This window comes from Aythya ferina (assembly GCF_964211825.1).
Source record: "Aythya ferina genome assembly, chromosome: Z".
Lineage (NCBI taxonomy): Eukaryota > Metazoa > Chordata > Aves > Anseriformes > Anatidae > Aythya > Aythya ferina.
This window is the reverse complement of record NC_140299.1, coordinates 36,757,116-36,777,408: the sequence shown is the minus strand read 5'-3', so window position 1 is coordinate 36,777,408 and position 20,293 is coordinate 36,757,116. Positions and strand designations below refer to the sequence as shown.

General features: G+C 39.4%; 1 protein-coding gene across 4 annotated transcripts in view; it reads left to right on the top strand.

Annotated features, from left to right (window-relative positions):
- Positions 1-14,806, top strand: part of SLC24A2 (solute carrier family 24 member 2) — a 122,541-nt gene extending 107,735 nt beyond the window's left edge. For all 4 annotated transcript variants that reach the window (XM_084504910.1, XM_084504908.1, XM_084504909.1 and 1 more), the window contains 3 exons: positions 4,589-4,678; positions 5,132-5,298; positions 7,400-14,806. In XM_084504910.1, coding sequence (XP_084361036.1) covers positions 4,589-4,678; positions 5,132-5,298; positions 7,400-7,649 — 507 coding nt within the window. In that variant the 3' untranslated portion in view covers positions 7,650-14,806. The remainder of the gene's footprint in view (positions 1-4,588; positions 4,679-5,131; positions 5,299-7,399) is intronic.
- The last annotated feature ends 5,487 nt before the right edge of the window (positions 14,807-20,293 follow it).

The following is a 20,293-nucleotide window of genomic DNA, read 5'->3' as shown; positions in this document are numbered from 1 at the left end:
AAAGTGAATATCTCTTGATATGCAACTGTGTAATATGTGTGAATATTTTTTAAGTTTTAAAATATCATTCAATGAAAGGTATACATATTTTTTTACACAAAAGCAAAAACAATGCAGTTTATAATTATATATAATAATAACAGCAGAGGTAACAGGCTGTATCAATATGACAAGCTGCTTACTTTGAACATTACTGTCAAAGAATTAACCAGATGGTTGCATCAATTCTCTGTGCCCAGCTGTCTAACTTTTCAAGGACACTTCATTAGAGTGTTTGTCTCTAAAATATTCTCACTTATGCCTGTGTGCCATCCCCTCTCTTCCTTTCCTAACAAAAAGAAAACACAATTTAACAGCTCAGCATGTGCATCAGAAAACAAGTTTCCATGAAATCTGTGAGGCAAAAGTTAAAACACTAAAACAATATTTAAATAGATTTTGTAGGTAGGCCTACTGTCAGGGGCTCAATTTGCGAGTGTGGTAATTTTAGTTAGAAACCCAAATTCTCCATCAGGATGCTCAGATTAGCATGTGGGTATATAAAATGAACACTAGTGTGCTAAATACTGATTTGAGAGGCCATATGGAGCTTTGACATCCTCTGTGGGTATCCACTTTTCAAAAATGAGTTCTTCTTCCCTCCCAGAGTTTGTTTTCTAAAATATATTTTACCTCCACTTAATGGAGAAGGTTTGACTGCATTTACTAATACTAGACCAAGCTATATCTTGCTCCTTGAGGTCCAGAAACTCTAGCAAAATTACTTCATATACAAGGACTCCAGTTATGAAATTTACAAAATCCTTGCTGCCTTATTATGCTCTGGTGCATAGATATGCAGATTTATATATACCTACAGTAGATTACGGAGTAGGTCAGTTAACTCCTCAGCTGATTCAATAGCTGACATGTTTTAATCTGTGTTTATTGCCTTAACTATACCTGCTCACATAAAACAAGTGTACATGAAAATCCTTACTGTAACATCAACAATGTTACTGGGAGTACAGCAGAAGCAGGTGCACCCCTTCGGAATCTTGTAGTTGACTTTTTGTTCAGGTGTTTTGAACAATATAAATATATTTTTTCCTATACTAATAGAACACATTTTCCCAGTGATTCTACGAAGGTTATAAGCACAACCATCTACTTTTTACAGTTAGGGATACTGAAATGTTGAAGGGAAAACAACATGACTAAGGTGACCTAGGGGCCTGTGGCAGACATTGAACACCATCTCATTTGTTATAGTCATACTGCAGTGTCCATCCCTTTGTATTACAGGCCAGAAAAATGGCTATCTGCAGTCCAATCCTGTTATGACTGGACCCATATGGGGCAGTTCATTGCATCTCTGAAAATTCCCATTACCAGCAAGAACTTACATGAACTCTCCTTGCCACACAGAGATACACTGTTACCAAGGGGACAAGGACAAGATGTTCCTTCACAGATCCAGTTACAGGAACAGGTTCTGAGTAATCAGATTTAAGCACTGTCAAGTATGGAAGGAAAATCAAAGCTTGCAATACAGATAAATTTATGCATGAGACAAACATATGATTCATTCAGGTTAAAGGGAATAAAAAAAAAAAAAAAAGAAAAAAAAAAGAAAAAAAAAAAAGAAAAAAAAAGATATCAGTAATAAAAGCAGCTAAAATTAAGACAGGTACCTTACAAATCATTAGGTACTCACTATCTTTCAGGATCAGACTCTTAGAAGAAAAATCTTCACTTTTCAACATACTTTGATCATTCTTGCTACTTGTTTTCAAGTCCTGTTTTTCAGACGCTGACATGAATTCAATACAGAAATGTACCAAGAAAAATGTCCTTAAGGTTACTGATAGACAGGAAAAGTACCAAACCAACCAATGTACAGCAAAGCTACGAAATTCTTTCTCTGTTAAAAGAAAATAGCATACAAACTGAATGAACCATGGCTTTTCTCCTTTGTCTGTTACCATGACCACAACAAAACCAATTGGTAATAAACTGGGCTCTCTCTCTTTGTAAGGCAACCATCACAACAGCTACCAGAAAAGGTGGAGAGAATTGCTCTCTGTTTTTTCTGACTAATTCTTTTAGGAAAATACTTGTAATTTGCAGCTCTGTATATTCCCAAGAGGTAACGAGCTACAAAGAGATAAACCTCAAAAGAATGCTGCCAACGGTTACAAAATAGGCATGATTATTATTTTACTCTGGAAATAAAATCCAGCATCAGGAAAAACAACAGCAACAAAAAAGAGTGCCATCACTGTTCCTTTTTAAAAATTTAATCTATATGCAAATTATACAGCAGCATCTATGGAGTCCCTTCATGATTTCATCACCTGTAATCTGCACAAGCTTTGAATTTTGCCCTTTTTGAGTTTAAGTGTTCCTCCTTTTAAAATTGGTAATTAAACTATTAAGTCTATTAAAGTGCCCGTAATCTCAAATGGCTGCCTATCAGTTTTTCTGGAGGGGGATTGGCTAAGACAGTCTGGGAACAGACACATTGCAAAGTTTCTGACTGATAGTCCTTAACCATCCAATTCTCCATGTTCTGTCTATCTGACTCAGATAAACAAAGCCCAGTTATTTTACAAGAACTGTTCAGTGTATATAATCCTGTATTTTCATTAGTCAGACAGCTATTACTGGCCAGTACAGCTATTGCTGTATTAGATTGTATTGCTGTATTGTAAGCCAATGTATGCTTATTTCTTGAGTGTTTTATATTGATTATTCAAGTTTCACTGCTATGATGTGCTCTTGTTTGTATTTTCTGACCAGCTGTGACAAGTTTATTACTTCATCATCTCATTCACCATATGTGTTGCAAAAAAAATCCTTTTTATGCAGAAGGCAAAAAATGTTGAAAGTTGAAATATGTGACTGTTAACAATGCTCGAAAAGAAGTGCTAGTCTTTTAGTATGTCCCCCAGTACATTTAAAGTTGTGAGTTTAAAATAAAAGGTGCATCTGATTTCTGAATAAGTTTCAGCATCGGAAGTTCATTGCTAGATTTTCTAAATTAATAAATGTTCAGAACTCTGTTTTGAAAACTCATTGCTTGCTCCATAAAGTTAAGAAGCAGATCAACTAAAGTTGCTTAGGCAGTTCTAGAAACAGTGCTTGTGACAGGAGTGGAACTTAAAGAAAAAAAATAATTTTCAGATGCCATTGTGACTATCCCTATATTTAAAAATAATTCATTTAAAACATCTTACTGGAATGATTTTCTTGCTCCAAGAAGTTCAGCTAGTTATTTATATATGAGTATTTCTACATGGGGTTTGGGAGCACTGTTAAATCTGTTCCATCTTTAATGTGTACTGTTATGAATATTCAATTACAGGGTTGTGTAGGTCATGCTAGTCAATGTTTGCAAGCCCAGTTTGTAGGACAAAATTTAGCGTTATGCAAAGTGCCCATGTGTCCTGCAACACACCCGCTGCTGAGGCTGATATGGATGTTTAAATTGTTCCTTCCTGTAGATGAGTGCACACAATTAGCATTGCTGACTTTACCTTTTTTCCATTAAGGGTGAGGATTTTCTTCAGCAGGTAGATGTCCATAAGGAACTGGTTTCATTCAGGATTGATAGCATTCATTCTTTTTAAACAGTAATTTGATTCAGACAGTGATTACCCAGTACTGTACTGCAGTCATGTTTCCTTCCTTTAGTTGTTAACAATCACTTTTTGTTACATACATGTAGCAAGCCAATAGGAAATATGAATGATGCAAAAGACTGGAAAGAAACAAAACCAAATATGTGTATATATATATATATATATACACTCATGCTCATGCATAAGTATATAAATCATTACTATGAATGTAACCCATTCATTGGCTGCAATAATACCATCTATTCAAAGCTTGGTGTTAGTAAAGGAGATACTGAAAATGAAAATGAGATTACTCTACTGTGATACAGATTTTGAAATTCAATGAAGGGCCTTAGGGTGTTTTAATTTTTTTTTTTCCTTTAGAACAAACTTCTCTACAAAACAAAGCACTGCAAATATATTCTTAATGTTTATTCTGTTCTAATTGAAAAAAATTAGTCATTTTCCCAAGAAAAGCCAATGATCTAATATATTCTGAATATGCATTTTTTTTACAGTCTATCCTGTGATAGCCTGTTATGGTGACTGTGAATGATGTTGTAGAACGTTATCAATATGTGAATAAAATGTAACAATTTGAAAATATTCCTTCTGATCAGGCATGAATTTATTAATAAATTTAGATTCCAAATATTCATTCAACTCAACACATATGCAAACTGCAACATAACAGCATATGATACAAATAAACAACAGAAAACCTGCCATTCATAATGAAAGCTCTTGTTAGGGGGTGAATCTTGTCATAGATCCATTTGCAACCAAAGCCAATGCAAGAATGAGGCCCAGCTAAGCATATACCAGTGTGGAAAGCCAGTCTTTTAGCACTCCTGAGTTTTGTCTTGGTCATATGGTGGTCAGAAGAGTTGATCAGAAGAAGTGAGAGGTCACTTAAAGTATGAATAGAATAGAACAAAGCAGACTTCAACATAGGTGCTCACTGCTTTTCTTTGTTTCTTTTGCAGAGGTCAAGAAAATTTTTCCCTATCACATTTTTTGGCTCAATCAGTTGGATTGCATTTTTTTCTTACTTAATGGTCTGGTGGGCACATCAGGTAAGAAGGTGATGCTGGTATGAAATGCAAGCCCTGCCTCATGTTTTGCACTGTGAGAAACCATTTAGAATCAGAGTCCGTCATATATCTCATGCTGAGTAGCACTCTATTCAGGAGCTGCAAAGATAGATGAAGTAAATCACTACTCAGTAAATCGAAAGTAGTTCAGAGAGCTGTGGTTGCCCTGACCACAGGATATAATCACTCTGGTAACATCTGAGACATCAGTAGCTGCTTGTCGGTGCCTACATGGTTCTCTGTGACAATCTTATATTTCTCCTGAAATGTGGAGGTCTGTGAAAACAGTAATTCTCCAATCTTGACTGTATTCTCAAAGATGGTCAGGAAGCTCCAGTATAATACTTTTGGTTAAGCAGGTTTAAAGCAGAAAGCATTTCTCCACCACATGCAACTCTTTTTTTTTTTTTTCTGTCTTTGTTCAAATCCTTTTAGGTTGGAGAAACCATTGGTATTAGTGAAGAAATCATGGGATTGACTATTTTAGCTGCTGGCACATCCATTCCTGACCTTATTACCAGTGTTATTGTAGCACGCAAAGGTCTGGGGGACATGGCTGTATCCAGTTCTGTTGGAAGCAACATATTTGACATCACAGTGGGGTAAGTCCTACAGCAAGAAAACTGTGTCTGTTTTAACAAGTGTTTTGTTCTTGGCATTGTTGGCTTGGTTTTGTCAAGGTGTTGCCTACCCCAATTTTCTGACACTGATGTTTGAAAAAGACAGTAATGTAAATATACAATGAATGTTAACATTTCAAATGTTCAGAAGTTTATAGACATTTTTATGACAGGCTAGTTACAAAATCATTACCTAATTCTCTGTGTCATACGTTGAAGAGCTGCCCAGGCAAGTAAATCACACTAAAAAAAAAATAAAAATGTTCCAAGTAGGAGTTTTTGAAGCTTTTATGCTTTTGTTAGGTTTCTGTTTTTCACTTACATTACTACTTACTGGGCTTATGCCAGGACTTTCTTTACAGCCACTAATCAAGGAATAATTCATTGCCCCTGAATCATTCAGTGTGTTTGTTGCTAGAAACAAACATATGTCAATGTCTTATGTAGCTCTCATAGTACGTTGTTGACATGACCTTTTTATACAGTTGTTAACATTATTTTTTTTTTATATAGCTCACAAATTCCAAATTACAAACCAATTCTCTATTAACACAAAAGTCTTTTGTAAAGCACTATGTGAAGCAGTGTGCTATTTACACTCTACTGCTTCACAGCAGTTCTAGGGTAAGGATAAGTGGCAAGCAGTTGTAATACAAGTTCCTGTTGGACCCAATGAGATCAAGCTAGACCTGATCCAGGAATGTAGTAATCTATGCCTCAGTATTTCAAAAATGTGCAGCAAGTGTACAACCAAGCTCTGTCTTTATCCCCACTCTTTGTTTCTCCATTTTTCATTGTTTCTTGCTGTCACACATGCAGAAGAACAGGTCTCATCATAGTCATTGTCCAGTCAGAAACATCTGTAGAACAGATTGTAGTGTTAGCTGCTGAAAATACACCACCAACTGCACTGGTACAAAATTGGATCCCAAAGTTACAGTGGATAATAAATGGCTCCATCTCTTAGCTAATGGCAGAAAACACTGCAGAAAAGCTTGGCCACCTTTTTTTCTATTAACCCAGAAGCTTTCTATTAACCCAGAAGTGTTTGAAATAAAATCCATAAAACGTAATATAAAACCCACAAAACATATGAAAACATTATTCATTACAAAATGTTTCAACCTCGAGCACGTAAGGTTCATTACAAAACTTTTTTCTTTTGCAGTATTTAATTTTTCTAACACATTTTTAGTCTTCCTGCCAATGGAAATGCTGTTGTCCTGTAGCACAGACTGCTGGGCTTAGCATATTTACAACAGAAATGGCACTGTTTCACTGTAGTTTGGTTTAGTTAGTACTGAGGCTATAGTGAATTATTCTTTCTTGAGCTGCTTATTCAAAGCTTGAATGTTGTGAGCTTCTGACAGCTCTCTTCATGTATCCTAAGCCTGCTAAGCGCCAATCGGAAGCTTAAATATTTATTTCAGCTTGACATCTTCCTGAGGGATGTTGCCTCATTCTGTAGCATCAGAGATGAGAAAAGTAATGACAGCAAGCAAATACAGAAATAGAAATTAATCTAAGGTTCAGCTGAAGTTCACATTTTAACACAGGTTTATAAAGTAAATGGGGATCAAGACTTTAAAGGACTGAATGTTTGGGGCAGTGCCTTGGTTCATCATGAGGATGGACATGGGAATGGATGGGATGGATGGGGAAGGGCATGTAATTAGGTGACCCCCCTCCTCCTTGGGGGAGGTTTGGAAGAAGGTTTGTCTGCATACGGTGTGCAATGCGGAAACAAATGAGAGGGTCCTCCCTGCTCACTGACAGGACAGGATGTCCGGTGATTTCTGTCAGCTAAGGGGGGGATACGTTCCACTGATGTAACTGGTGGAAGATAAACTGGGACCCTAAATCCCGTGTGTTTTCTCCTAGTACCACAAGCACATTGATAAATTAGGTTTATGCACATAGTAGAAGATTTTCTTGCTTCATTTTATACAGGAAGCTTCTGGTTGCATTTTGAAGTGTCTCCAGATATTTTCTAGTGTTTCTTTGTGGATCTCTGATGTATTTCCAATTTCTCTCTTTTTTTTTTTTTTCTTTCTTTTTTTTTTTTCTTCCTTTTTTTCAACAGCCTACCTCTTCCATGGCTCCTGTATGCTATGATTAACAACTTTGCCCCAGTGACAGTCAGCAGCAATGGTCTGTTCTGTGCGATTGTCCTCCTCTTCATCATGCTGCTCTTTGTCATCCTCTCCATCGCTTTCTGCAAGTGGAGGATGAATAAAATTCTGGGCTTTCTCATGTTTGGGCTTTATTTTGTATTCCTGATTGTCAGCGTCCTCCTGGAGGACAAAGTGATCCAGTGCCCTGTCTCCATCTAGTGGAAAGTGCTGTTTCCTAAGGGGAAAAAAAAAAAAAAAAAAAAAAAAAAAAAAAAAAAAAAAGTTTATTTATTCAAAATATATCTATATATCGAAATGAAACAACAAAAACAAAACAAAAACAAAGCAAGTGAACAAAAACAATTGAAAGATTTGTAAATCTCCTATTCCTCGGCTTTAGAAGAGAAAGAAAAAGATACAAAGAGAGGAACTCGGAGCGAAGACTGATTGCTGCTGGACAGTGCGGATGCGTACAAAGGGCTGAGGCCAGCTGCGCCAACGTTTTCTTTGTTTGCTGCAGAACAACCTCGCCCCTCAGTACTGGGGATGCTGCACACGCACTGAGACAGTGAAAGCTATTCTTTCTTCTATGCCTACGGTACATATCCACAGACTACTTTTTCTCTGTAGTAGTATACACAGACACACAGAGTATTCATTTCTTGAAGCTATAATCTTCTAAAGGGGAATGCTAATATTGACTTGGGGAGGGACCACCCTCCCACACACACCTCGACATGGGATTTATCTGATGATCTGCTGATGCTGCTGAATGGAAAGCAATCACTGAGTGCATGAGTCACAGACGAGGAAGATCTTGCACGTCTCTTCATTTGGATGGACTTACATGATGTGATTTCAGCAGAGCTAGGGAGTTACCAATGTATGATCCTCTGCATCACAGTGCTATAAAGACTATTGGCAGGATGTTACTGATGATTTACTACATCTTGCAAAATGCTTCAGACTGCTGAAATTCCAGCTCTAGCACTGAAGGGACAATGTTGGATGGTCATTTTGTGACTGATGCAGATTTTCACTCTATTCACAGGCAAAGCCTGTCTGGGGATTTGCTCTTTACTTTAATACCAATGCAGCATGCAAAGAGATGATACAACTACTATGTGAACACAACATTTTTTTTCTAATGCAGCAATACTAACAACAGTACCAATGGCTTTCAGATGCTGTTACCATTATAAGTTTGCCTTTTGATGCCAGAAGAAAAAGGCTTATTTGCTTATGCATAGTATTTCATACAGACAATAGAGGTAGTTGTCAAGTGGCAGCCTAAATGCTGAAGTGGATATATATTTTACAAGCTATCTTTGTCCATTACTTGAAGTGTAAGGACCTTCACAGCTACATATAGACATTATTGGAAAAAATATCCAGCTGGTATACAAAGCTGAGGCAGTTCTTATCGCTTATATAAATCTTGAGACTAGGTAGGAGAAAATAACAACTTAAATATAGTGGAGCTGCAGGAAACCTACATGAAAATTTGTCATTATTGCTGGAAGAGTGGATGTCTAAAGAAGTCTAGGAAAGAGTGATAATGCAATATCTTACTGAAATCCTGAGAGGATGAGGAGGTACAAACTGAGAACAAAAGAGAGAGAGAAAGAAAGAGCGAAGGAAAGGCAATGCTCATATTTCCTGTAGTGTGTATGATTTTAAAAAATGGGAGAACTGGAACAGGTGTTAAGAAATTATTTCAGATAATTGGTGTTTGTTTCTTCAAGTCTTTCTTTGCAGTTAGAGTTCATGAAATTTCAGCATATATCTATGACCTGTTTCAGCATTGTTCTGTATTTGTATTGTGCTCACAATGGCAATGCAATGCTCACAGCTGTGCAGCAGAAGGCTCAGCACATTTTGTCTTGTCTGTTTTTCTGATGCTGTCACCGTGCTTTCCTGCCTGTGTTCCATGCTGTTTGCTTTTCACTCATCCCCTTTGTGGTTTACTGTATTCCTATTATCTGTGTTTGTAAATATAACAGTAGTCAGCTACTAGGACTTGACAGAAAACAACAGTAGAGAAAAACATAAGAAATACATATTAAAAAATATTGAAATATTAAGGTTGTGAGATATTATTTAAAATGCAAGATACTACTGAGTAAAAAGCAAGAAAACTAGGAGTTACAATGTCTTCTGCTCATGTCTTATCCTAAAGTATTAAGTCCTATGTAAAGAATTACATTCAGAAAGAGTATTTAATCTTAACCATACACTTAAAATAGCCCTTGCTCCTTCACACACTTCTCTCATTGGGAGCATAAAATTGTCAGTGATGCATTTAAGATCCTTCATTGCTCCAGAATCCTTACTTGTATTAACTATAGTGCTTCCAGTCTCTTAACATTTGTTTCTATGGGTGCACTCAAAGGTAAGATGTACATACATACAGTGCCCTCTGCTGAAAAGAACAGCAATCCTGCAAAGGATAATCTGTGACCCACATTGTGAGCTCAAATGAAGCAGGTGTCCCAAAATACAGAGCTGACTCTACAGTGTAATCTGTCTCAGAAGATTCACCAAATGCTTTCTGTTGCTGATGACAGTGCTCAGAACAGGCTGTCAGCATAACCCAAGTGATTCTTTCACAGGTGAGCAGAAGCAGGCAGTATGATCTAAAAGACCATGTGCAGGGTTGCAGTAAGTCTGTGTCACTTACAATAATCAAAGATGCTCAGACTCACTGGTCTACCTTTCAAATCGAGAAACCAAGGAAGGACAAGAGCCTGATCTCTGTTCAGTGCATTATTCCTGCTTTTTTTCTTCTGGCTTAATAAACACTGCATTGTGATTCCTGTAATGAAAAGAAAAAAGCCCTACATGACCTAGGGAGTTGTAAGAGCACACTGATGTGTACAGCAAGGCATGGGCAGCAACAGCAGAGACTACTACCCCACTGAGGGCAGGTAGGGAGTAAGGAGTAGGTGACTGAAAGCCCTACACACTGTGAGTATTTCAGTCCAAAGCTGGCATGAACAGCTTGAAGAAAGACTTCTGTGCACAGGGCTAAGGCTAGTATCCCGTAATGGCATTCATACACTATCTTAAAATATCTGATTCATTTCTTTCCTGGAGGATGTTGGTTGTGTCTGCTTGCCCCCATCAATGTATTCATCCTGGAAGGTACTAGAAGTAATTTTCTACCCCTGATAAATTAGACAGCTCACAGTTCCCACTGCCTCACCTCTGCTGGGCAGGATCATTATTCAAATGGCTGAATAACTCTGCTATTGGTGGTAGCTCAGCTCCAGAGGTAATGGGGGAGATTTAAGGTCTGTGATGCATCTGGAGGAGGCTGTTTGTGAAAGCTGGTTATGCTGCACAAGGAAGACAGTCGTTTGCATAACTGCTGGAGTAAGCTGTTCCAGGATCCTTGCAAAAGTGTGTGTTCTTTGGCTAAAAAATAATAGCTGTGCTGATAGAGGAAAGAGAGGAATGAGAGAAGGGAAACCTCTTATCCCATGCAGGAGGAATTTGAAAGTCATCAGCTGGAAAGCTGGAAGGACAGCTGGCAGCTGCTGCAAACCAGTGACTGGATGCTCATAGTCTGTCCCAGCTCAGCACCACCAGAAGGCACACCACTTGCTGGGACACTCCTATTTCACACTGATAGCAAATTTAGCAATGGTTGAATTGCCATGCTTTAACAGTAGTATCACTTCGGTATCACTCCCTTAGAATTCACTGACTGTTTTTCCAGAATAAGGTGTTTCCCATTGTTCATAGCTGTTTCACTGTTGGATCTGTCAACATTTCTCAGAACTGTAAATCTGGAAATCAAAATTAAATTTCTGTTTTAGTCAGGCAAAGTTTTGAATGACTTTATTAGAAAACTGGTCCTGCAATCTGCCTGAGTTCTGCTGTGCACTAATCAGCATAGAAGTCTTCTCATGCACCTGTATGCCTGCTCCTATTTATTCAGTTGATGTCTGCATAATACTCATGAAGCATATACATATAAAATAGAAATTGGTGTTACAGTAAAAATCCTGTTATTGCTTAATATTTTCTGGCCAACCCCATGTTGGCAACACCTGTAGTAAGGTAAGAGTACAGGATAAGACTTCAGTTTAAGTAGACACCTCTCCACAGCACCACACCTGAACAGAGCCAGTGTTGGATATGGGTTTTGGAATGGATTTCCAGTAACATTCTAGTATGATTATGGATCAGATTATAACCTGTTGTAAACATTTTTGGCACTGTCTTCATTGGAATTAAAGAAGAAAATGGGCCTCACCTGCAAAACACCATTGAAGTCCTGCAAGAATTTGCTGTTTTACACACAACCATAGCAAACCAGGCCAAACAAAAGCCCGCTTCCTCTTGCATAAGCCACCATGGTGGAATCTGTAGGGTAGATGCTATAGAAGTGCAATATGAGGATGGTTTCTTCAAGAACTACATGTAGACATGGGAAAAATTTTCAGCAAATTTCTGGGCATTTTAAAATTATCTATTCTACTGAGAGTTAGTGCTTTTGTGTAGTGCAGACAGGCTTTCTGTGCCGATATGCCTATGCTTATTTATTCAATAGATGTTGATGTCTGCATAATCCTCATGAACCATAAAGCACAGTGGGAGACAAAGAAACTTATCTAAATGTCATTTGATGTTTGTACTGGCAATGAACTTGCTATGTATTTTCCATATATGCTACTCTGAAGTAGTTTATGGTAACTGTCATTCATGGTACTGTTGTGTGTGGATATGAAGGTCCATAAAGAGGTAGGTATATTAAACATGTGGTTAATCTATACTATAAGAAATAGATGCTTAGAAATATTTTTAATGTTTGGGCGTTTTTTAAGGGATTATTTCTCTGGTTGTCTTTTATTTCATTACATAATTAGAGAAATAGGGAAATACATTTTTTTAATGCTTCTCCTGTCAGCAGTAATTCCTTAAGGTAGCATCTTGTGTTCCATCTTGGGTTCTAAATCAAATATGAGTCTGGATCAAATAGATTTATTTAATTTATAACAAAGAAATAATCCCTTCTCCAACAACTGGCCCACTGACATCCAGAAGCTTTCTGCTATTTACTTGGACAAGATACAGATTTTTATCCTAGGATCCTGTATTTCATAAATGCTCTCATGTAACACGCAGAATTGTCCTAGGAGCTATGTTCAAGGAGAAAAATTGCATTCACTTGTATTCTTGGAAACCATTTTACCTCTTGTAAATAACAATGACACAGCTAACTGAGAAAGAGGCATGCTTAGCTCCTCTGAGCTGTTCCTGAGAAGTTTGATGTGAGAACTCGTAGGTGAAGACATATCTGCAGAAGGTGATTGCCAGATTAGCAAATGGGATAGTTTGCACTGAATGGTGCAGAGTCCTGCTGCAGCTCTCCAACAGGGCTCCTGGCTGATGTTACAAATGTTCCTTCTTGGAGCTGTTGCTATCAGTTATGGTAGCAACTTATGTTGCTATCAGTTATCATTGCCGAGATACCAGTCATTTCCTTTGGGACTGGGGAGAGTAACTTCCAGACTGAATTTATACAATTTCTTGCACCATCAGATACCGAAGTCATATATGGATCACAGCCCCGTAGTCCAGACAAATCATGTGGACCTGCTGTGTGTTGCTAACTGACAGTGTACGGCATCTCAGGACTTGTCTGCCTGGGTGGGTGCAGGCAGCTTGCACGCCCTCCTTGCTCGAGCTCCAGCATGGCTGGACATAAGCCATCTCTTCTCCAGAAGCCATGTAACCACCTGAGCTTGGCGCTGAGCTGTGCTCCCAGCCAGCCAGATCTAAGTCAGCCCCAGCCTAGAAGCCATGTAACAACTTGGGTAGACCAAATGCACAGCTGGCCACATCGGTCCCAAATGAGCCATTAGCAGCCTAGGACAAGACTGAGTAAGAAATGATGTGAGTTGAAAATGGCAAATGAACTTTACATTCATGTAGATTTATTGTGAATTCACCCCTCATCAAATACAAAATCAATCTAAACTATGAAATTTGTATGCGTTTTTAAAGATCTTGCACTTTACTACTTTTTTTACTTTTATTTTATGTCACATAGTTGTCTTAATGCAAAAAGAAGCCATAAAAACCCAGAAGACTAGCTTTGGGTTTCTAAATAAGGGGATAATTAATTTTAAGGTGAAGCATCCATTTCACATCTCTGTTTAAGGTATGATGTAAAATACTATCAAACAAATGTACAGTAAAGCAGGATCTGGTTTTGCCTTAGTGAAGCTGTGAGTAAATCAGAGGGAGTTTGCTTATACTCTTGAGATCCCCTGTGAGACTGTACAAAACACTGCACACTGCCTTTGCAGCAGGAGCTCAGTCCTGCCATCCTTGTTCACCCCAGAAGAGGGAATACAGTGGTCACAGAGTCAGGCCCAATGACAGAATTAAATCTTCCTGTCACTCTAATACTTTCTCCCACTGAGATCACTGTAAAGGAAATCCCTTGTATATTAGTGAGTTTACAAAAGTTGTATTATTTCTTTCACATCGTTTTTACAAAGAAATTAAGTATTTTAGGGTCAGGCTATATGATACTAATCAGGCACTTCTTTTAGTCCCCGTAAAAATCAAGTAATGGCAAAGGGATTTTGCTTGGTTTTCTCTTCATTTCCATTACCAAGATCTCTGTTACACAGTCCTAATTTTGCAGTTCTGACTCTGGGGAATTGACTCGTGTGAGTGAAAATTATTTCTGTCATAAAGGTGGCAAGATCAAGCCTCTGTATTGTCTTGTGAAAGTAATAGAAGCGTGTTATAATTGACAATCAGATGCTATTTTTGTAATAAAATTTTCTTAGCTTGATTGTTTCACTTTGTAGTTTTCATACTCTTCCATCTCTCATTTTCAACTTATTGAGAGAAAAATGTGAAGTCCCCCATTTTATTCATTTCAAACTTAAAATAAATAAATAAATAAATAAATAAATAAATTTATTTCTGTGGAAGCTGGTCCAAGCAACCCCCAGAAAATTCCAGTTTTTCTCATGTGTTTGTGCTTATGGATCATCACTCACTATATGAAACTCTCTTATCTCTAAATCAGTGTATTCTCTGTGCGTATAAGTTTGTACATAGTATGGAGGTTATATTTATTTGTACATAGGCTCTCGGAAATAATCCCTTCTATCAAAGGTCCTACTTCTCTCTATCTACAGAATGTTTCACTGTGTTGTGTACACTTTTTCACATAAATGTATGAACCTTATAATACTGATACAGAGTTCTTCATATAAGTCACTCTAAGTAATTAAGTTGTCTAAGTGTGGATAACAACAACAACAATAAAAAATAATAATAAACAATAATAAAAAGACTTGACAGTCTTATTTTGTTCAGTATTTTGTCTTAATTGTTGTGGGCTTTCTATGGCTCTGAAAACAGTCTTTAACTGCATGCTCTGGGGTGAACAATGGTATACATGCACCGATGGGCTGAGGTCAACTGCATGAAGTTCTACAAGGCCAAGTGCTGGGTCCTGCACCTGGGGCGCAATAACCCCAAGCAGAGCTACAGGCTGGGAGAGGAATGGTTGGAGAGCTGCCAGGCAGAGAAGGACCTGGGAGTGATGGTCGATAGTCGGTTGAATATGAGCCAGCAGTGTGCTCAGGTGGCCAAGAAGGCCAACGGCATCCTGGCTTGTATCAGAAACAGTGTGACCAGCAGGGCTAGGGAGGTGATCGTCCCCCTGTATTCAGCTCTGGTGAGGCCGCACCTCGAGTACTGTGTTCAGTTTTGGGCCCCTCACTACAAGAAGGACATGGAGGTGCTTGAGCGGGTGCAGAGAAGGGTGACGAAGCTGGTGAGGGGTCTGGAGAACAAGTCCTACGAGGAGCGGCTGAGGGAGCTGGGCTTGTTCAGCCTGGAGAAGAGGAGGCTCAGGGGTGACCTTATCGCTCTCTATAGGTACCTCAAGGGAGGCTGTAGCGAGGTGGGGGTTGGTCTATTCTCCCACGTGCCTGGTGACAGGACGAGGGGGAATGGGCTTAAGTTGAGCCAGGGGAGTTTTAGGTTAGATGTTAGGAAGAACTTCTTTACTGAAAGGGTTGTTAGACGTTGGAACAGGCTGCCCAGGGAAGTGGTGGAGTCACCATCCCTGGAGGTCTTCAAAAGACGTTTAGACGTAGAGCTTAGGGATATGGTTTAGTGGGGACTGTTAGTGTTAGGTCAGAGGTTGGACTCGATGATCTTGAGGTCTCTTCCAACCTAGAAATTCTGTGATTCTGTGATTCATGGCTACTCTTAATCATTAGCGTTAAAGCAACAATCACTACTCTTTCCACGTCAGTGTCCTCTCTTGTGTGTGTACACATAGTGAAGAGAATATCTGTGAGTGAAGAGAATATCTGTGTTACAGTGAGCTTAAAATCTATTTAAATGAGGATTTTTTTTTGTCTATGACCTGATGTGAATCCACCAGATATCTTCCCTAGAGTGTATTGCCCCCTTTGGGCTAAGTTTCCCTACATTTCTGTACTGGCACATTTGCTTGCAGATTGTTTTGAAAGCAATTCTTCATTTCAACACCTTGTTGTTTACTTTTCAGTCTGACATCCTTGCAAGCTAAGATGTTTGCCTATTTTTGAGTCTGTGACTGGATGAATGATGCTTTTAAACAAAAGAATCTTCTTAATGAGAAAATCAGTAGCATTAAACATTTCCCATAATCAACATTTCCAACAACGATGATGTCACAAGTAATACAGAGTTGCACTCAGCAACTATATTTGATCAAATAGGCATTATTGCTTTCTCTCTTGTAGTAGCCCAGAAAGTCTTTTTACACAGTGAATCAAGATATTTTTAATAAAGCACTGTGCAACCCTTAAAGGTGTGAAGCTCATGACAGAGGTCTTTAATTCATCTTCCATCAAAGACTGAAGATTTTTTATTGTAAAAACACAATAAGTTTACTAAAAGACTGAGTTGAGAATGGTGGTTATCTAGAGACATTTATGCCTGCCAACTGGGAAAAAAAAAAAAAAAAAAAAAAGTCAAACACATCCTACAGAAATCTAAGCTGCAGTATGCTGCAAGTCACAGAAGCATGTGCGAGATGTTTTGAAATTTAGCTTGGAGGGGCAGAGTTTAAGGGAAAAGCCATGCTAGGTTTTATCTGCACAAAGAAGTGTGCCCAAACAGGTGCCCAAAGGTGTGTGCACAGATGTGTGTACATGTGCACTGGCCACCATGGGACTGTGTGCCTGTGCTGCTGCACCCCGCTGCTTGTTAGCGTTTGATGTTGCTTCAGCTGTAGCCGCTTCTGAAAAGAGACAAAGGGTTTGAAATCCTTCATTACCACAGCAGGCCTTGATGACATAGGGCTGGTGGGAGCAGGGGAGGGAGAAAAATATGTTAATTCACCTCCTCAGTCCCTCCCAGGGGAAGGACGGAGAATGTCCTTGCCTTGTGTTTCCTCTTCTGCAAGCAAGTACTTCACTGCTTTGTCTATCATGTCTGAAAACAAAACAAAACAACAAAAAACTATGTTCGTTCACAATTGCTTTTTCATTTAGAAGGACTTTTCTTTGACAAAGAGAAAAATGATGTATGTTGTAAAACTAACTGCTTGATCTCCACTCTGGAAAGACTTCAGAGCTTCTCTTTAAAACAGGGAAATCCCTTCCTGTCAACACCTCTCTCAGAAATAAATATTGTGCCAAACTCTTGTAGAGAATAGAGGCTGTAGATTATTGCCCTAAAGAGATGTTTTAATCATCCTGTCATCTCCCTTTTATACAAATTTCCTTATCACAGTTTGTATAATATTCCTTTGTTGTGGGCAAGGGTTTTTTTTTGGAGCCAGATGATGAGATGCCTGTGATAGGGCCATAAATTTACGTTTTTTCCTCTGAGGCCTCAAACTCAAACCAAACTTCTTGCACGCTAAATACAAGGGCTGCAGGCAGAGAAGTTCCCATTTGAACAGCACCAAGTCAGGCGCTTAAGCAACAAACCTCAGTTTTGGTGTCTTGGTGAGCCAGAGGCATCCCCAGAGCTTTGGGTCTTCAGGGTACCTGCAGCCATGTTTCACTTGTCCACAGGCAATGATGAGTAACACCTCCCCCTTACGGGTCACCCCAAGCCACTACCATAAACACATGAAATCAGACATGCTTGTTCCTCTACAATGGATGGGTGCCTGCAGAGGAACGAGGTCAGGCCCTAGGAGGGGATCTGGTCTGCAGTCTGAGGCAGGGGAGGTGGGTGTGAGGTTTTCTCCCTGTACACTGTGTTGCCAGGCCACTTCACTGGACTTTCAGTTTCATGCTGTGTTGCAAGAATAGAGCAGGGTGCAGGGGGGTAAATATGAAGAAAACTGATAAGAAAATTACCAGTTATAATTTATTTCTAAAATCCCACTTCATAGACTGATTTCTGTCCTGTCTCCCTGCAGCCTGGTTTAATTGTATTGTAACATGCAGTTTGGTTTTCAATTTGATGACAGCAAAAACACTGACCCTACATGCTTATTTCCTATTATTATTTTTTTTTTTAACTAGGTTGAAGTAAAAGAAAAACTAATCCCAGAATTTTCTAACTGCCTTTGAACATCTAGATTGACTCTTGTTATCATTTATGGCCTACTTGCTCTGACTTGCTACCATGCCATGTTGCTGGTAGGAACTTGCCCCCCATGGTAATGACCAAATCTCTCTAATTTGGTATCTGCATTTTCTTTACTGAGGGGTTGTAGCATGATCCTTTGTAGCTAGCAGACACTGCTAGCCAAAGCTAACTCTAAAGAACTTGACTTAAGGACCTCACAACATGCAGGACTCCTCAGAGGAATTAGTTTTGGTATTGGAAATATTGGCTTATTTTTAGGCTAATATGTTGTATGTTTCAGCATTTGTGGCTCTGTCAGAAGGGTCAATAAACACATTTTTCCATAATATTTTATAGCCATGGCAGGAACAAACACAACGAAGCCAAACCTGCTCTGTCCTCAGCCCCATTTCTACTGCCCTGGGCCCCTCCACACCACTGTCATCTCAGCTCCCCACACTGCCCAGCATGATATAAATGCTGTTGCATGGGGGAGTCCCACAGATGAAGGCAGGCAATGCTCAGAGCATGAAGGGCTTAGGTCTTGTTTGCCTATTTTAAGGCTCAGGCAGTGGGAAGTGCCCTCGCCTAGAAAATTAAACCCACGGCCCTGGCCAAATGGGCATGAAAAACTCTTAGTGTAATTCAGATTCTGAGCTTGAAGTTTTGTTTTATTTTAAACTGGAAGTTTCAGACTTTTTCAGCTTAATTAGCATCTGAGGACACCTGTGCTTTTGTAATCTATCAGACTTCTGGGAGAAGTGCAGTTTTGCTTACAGGAAAGAGCCAAGCAAGGGATTGATGCCAACACAATACTCCTTCAGGTGCATTGCAGCCACTGCTGTCCTCCAGGTCAAGGCCAGTTTGCCCCAGCTAGCAGCATAAAAGATGACTATGTTAGCTGTCTTTGGTACCTCTTCATGGCTCTTAGTTCAGGGGTAAGGTCTGTAAACACCACCAGCCACCATGGTAGGAAAACATGGTAGGAAAACTGGCACAAGTGTTGCTCTCTTGGTGTGCTCATTCATTTCACAGTGGGTTTGTGCCAAAGTCTGGATACCAATAGAAAGGTGGCACTACTTACATTCACTCACTGTTTCACCTGCTCTGGTGAACAGTACCACTCCTGGCTTATAGAAGAGAAACAGAAAAAATGCATTGGTGTAATGGTGCTCTGGCATTTGCTCTAGTTTGGCTGCTGCAGTCACAGAGCCCAGGATACATACCTTGTAAGCAGAAGAATCTAAGAAGGGGCAAACAAAAACAAACAAAAATCCACCCACCATCTCTACCACAAACTACAGCAGGAAGAGGCTGGTATGTTGACCTCGCAGAGAGGCACTAGTCTTAGGAAGTGCCAAGGCAGGTAGGTGGATTGTAGCACAAGCAGGTCGTGTCCTCAGTATACGCAAGCTGGCTTATCTGGATTAATAACTGGTACAAGCATGGCTGCTCATTTTCTTGGAATTACATTGACACCAAAGTGTCCTGCAGCAGGTGAGTTTGAGGACACTTTCAGGCAATCATCTCTACTGACAGAGATAATAATAAAACCTCTAACTCAGGAGAGAGCAAAGTGAAGCTAAGGCAAATACAGTAAGCAGGATAGTACACATCTGTGTGTCCTTGTTCCAAATATACACATACCTTAGTGTTATAGCAGCTGTTCTCCTCCCCAGCCAAAATCCCTGCTGGCCTTCCTTGAAACCAAAGCATCATCTGGGCTCTGGGCTGTTTCAGTTCTGAATATTGCAGAGTAAGGACAATGATAGAGAGAACTGATAGACTATTTAATGCTGACTACACCTGCTAGTAAAGTGCAGGTGCCTAATCAAAGTTCTGGGTTCCTCCAGGTTTCCATTGCAGAGAGCAAACCTCAGCCCTAACACACACCTGTGAAGGTCTGTGGTTGGTGTTTTCCTTCTACAGTGACTTTCTTCTCCTGACCACAGTTTCCCTGAATGCACGTCACATAACTCAGCATATTCCATCACTTCCTCAATTGCACAGTGAAAGTCACTATACACCTGCAGGAGGACCCTAGGTGAAAACACACACATCATGCAGAGATGCATGAACTCTCAAAATGTAACTCACAACGTGCCAGCAGGAAGCACAGAGTGATTTGTCTGAGCCAGTTGTATCTGGAGGTGCAGGCCATGCTGATTTTTCCCCATTGGACTCCAGTGAGTCAGCAGCAGAGTCAAAAGGTCTTTGCTGTCTTTGAGAAGAAAGGACATGGAACTGTGTCATCCTTTGGACCCTACACAGAACTTGAAACAGTAAAGCCTCAGTGAATCTCT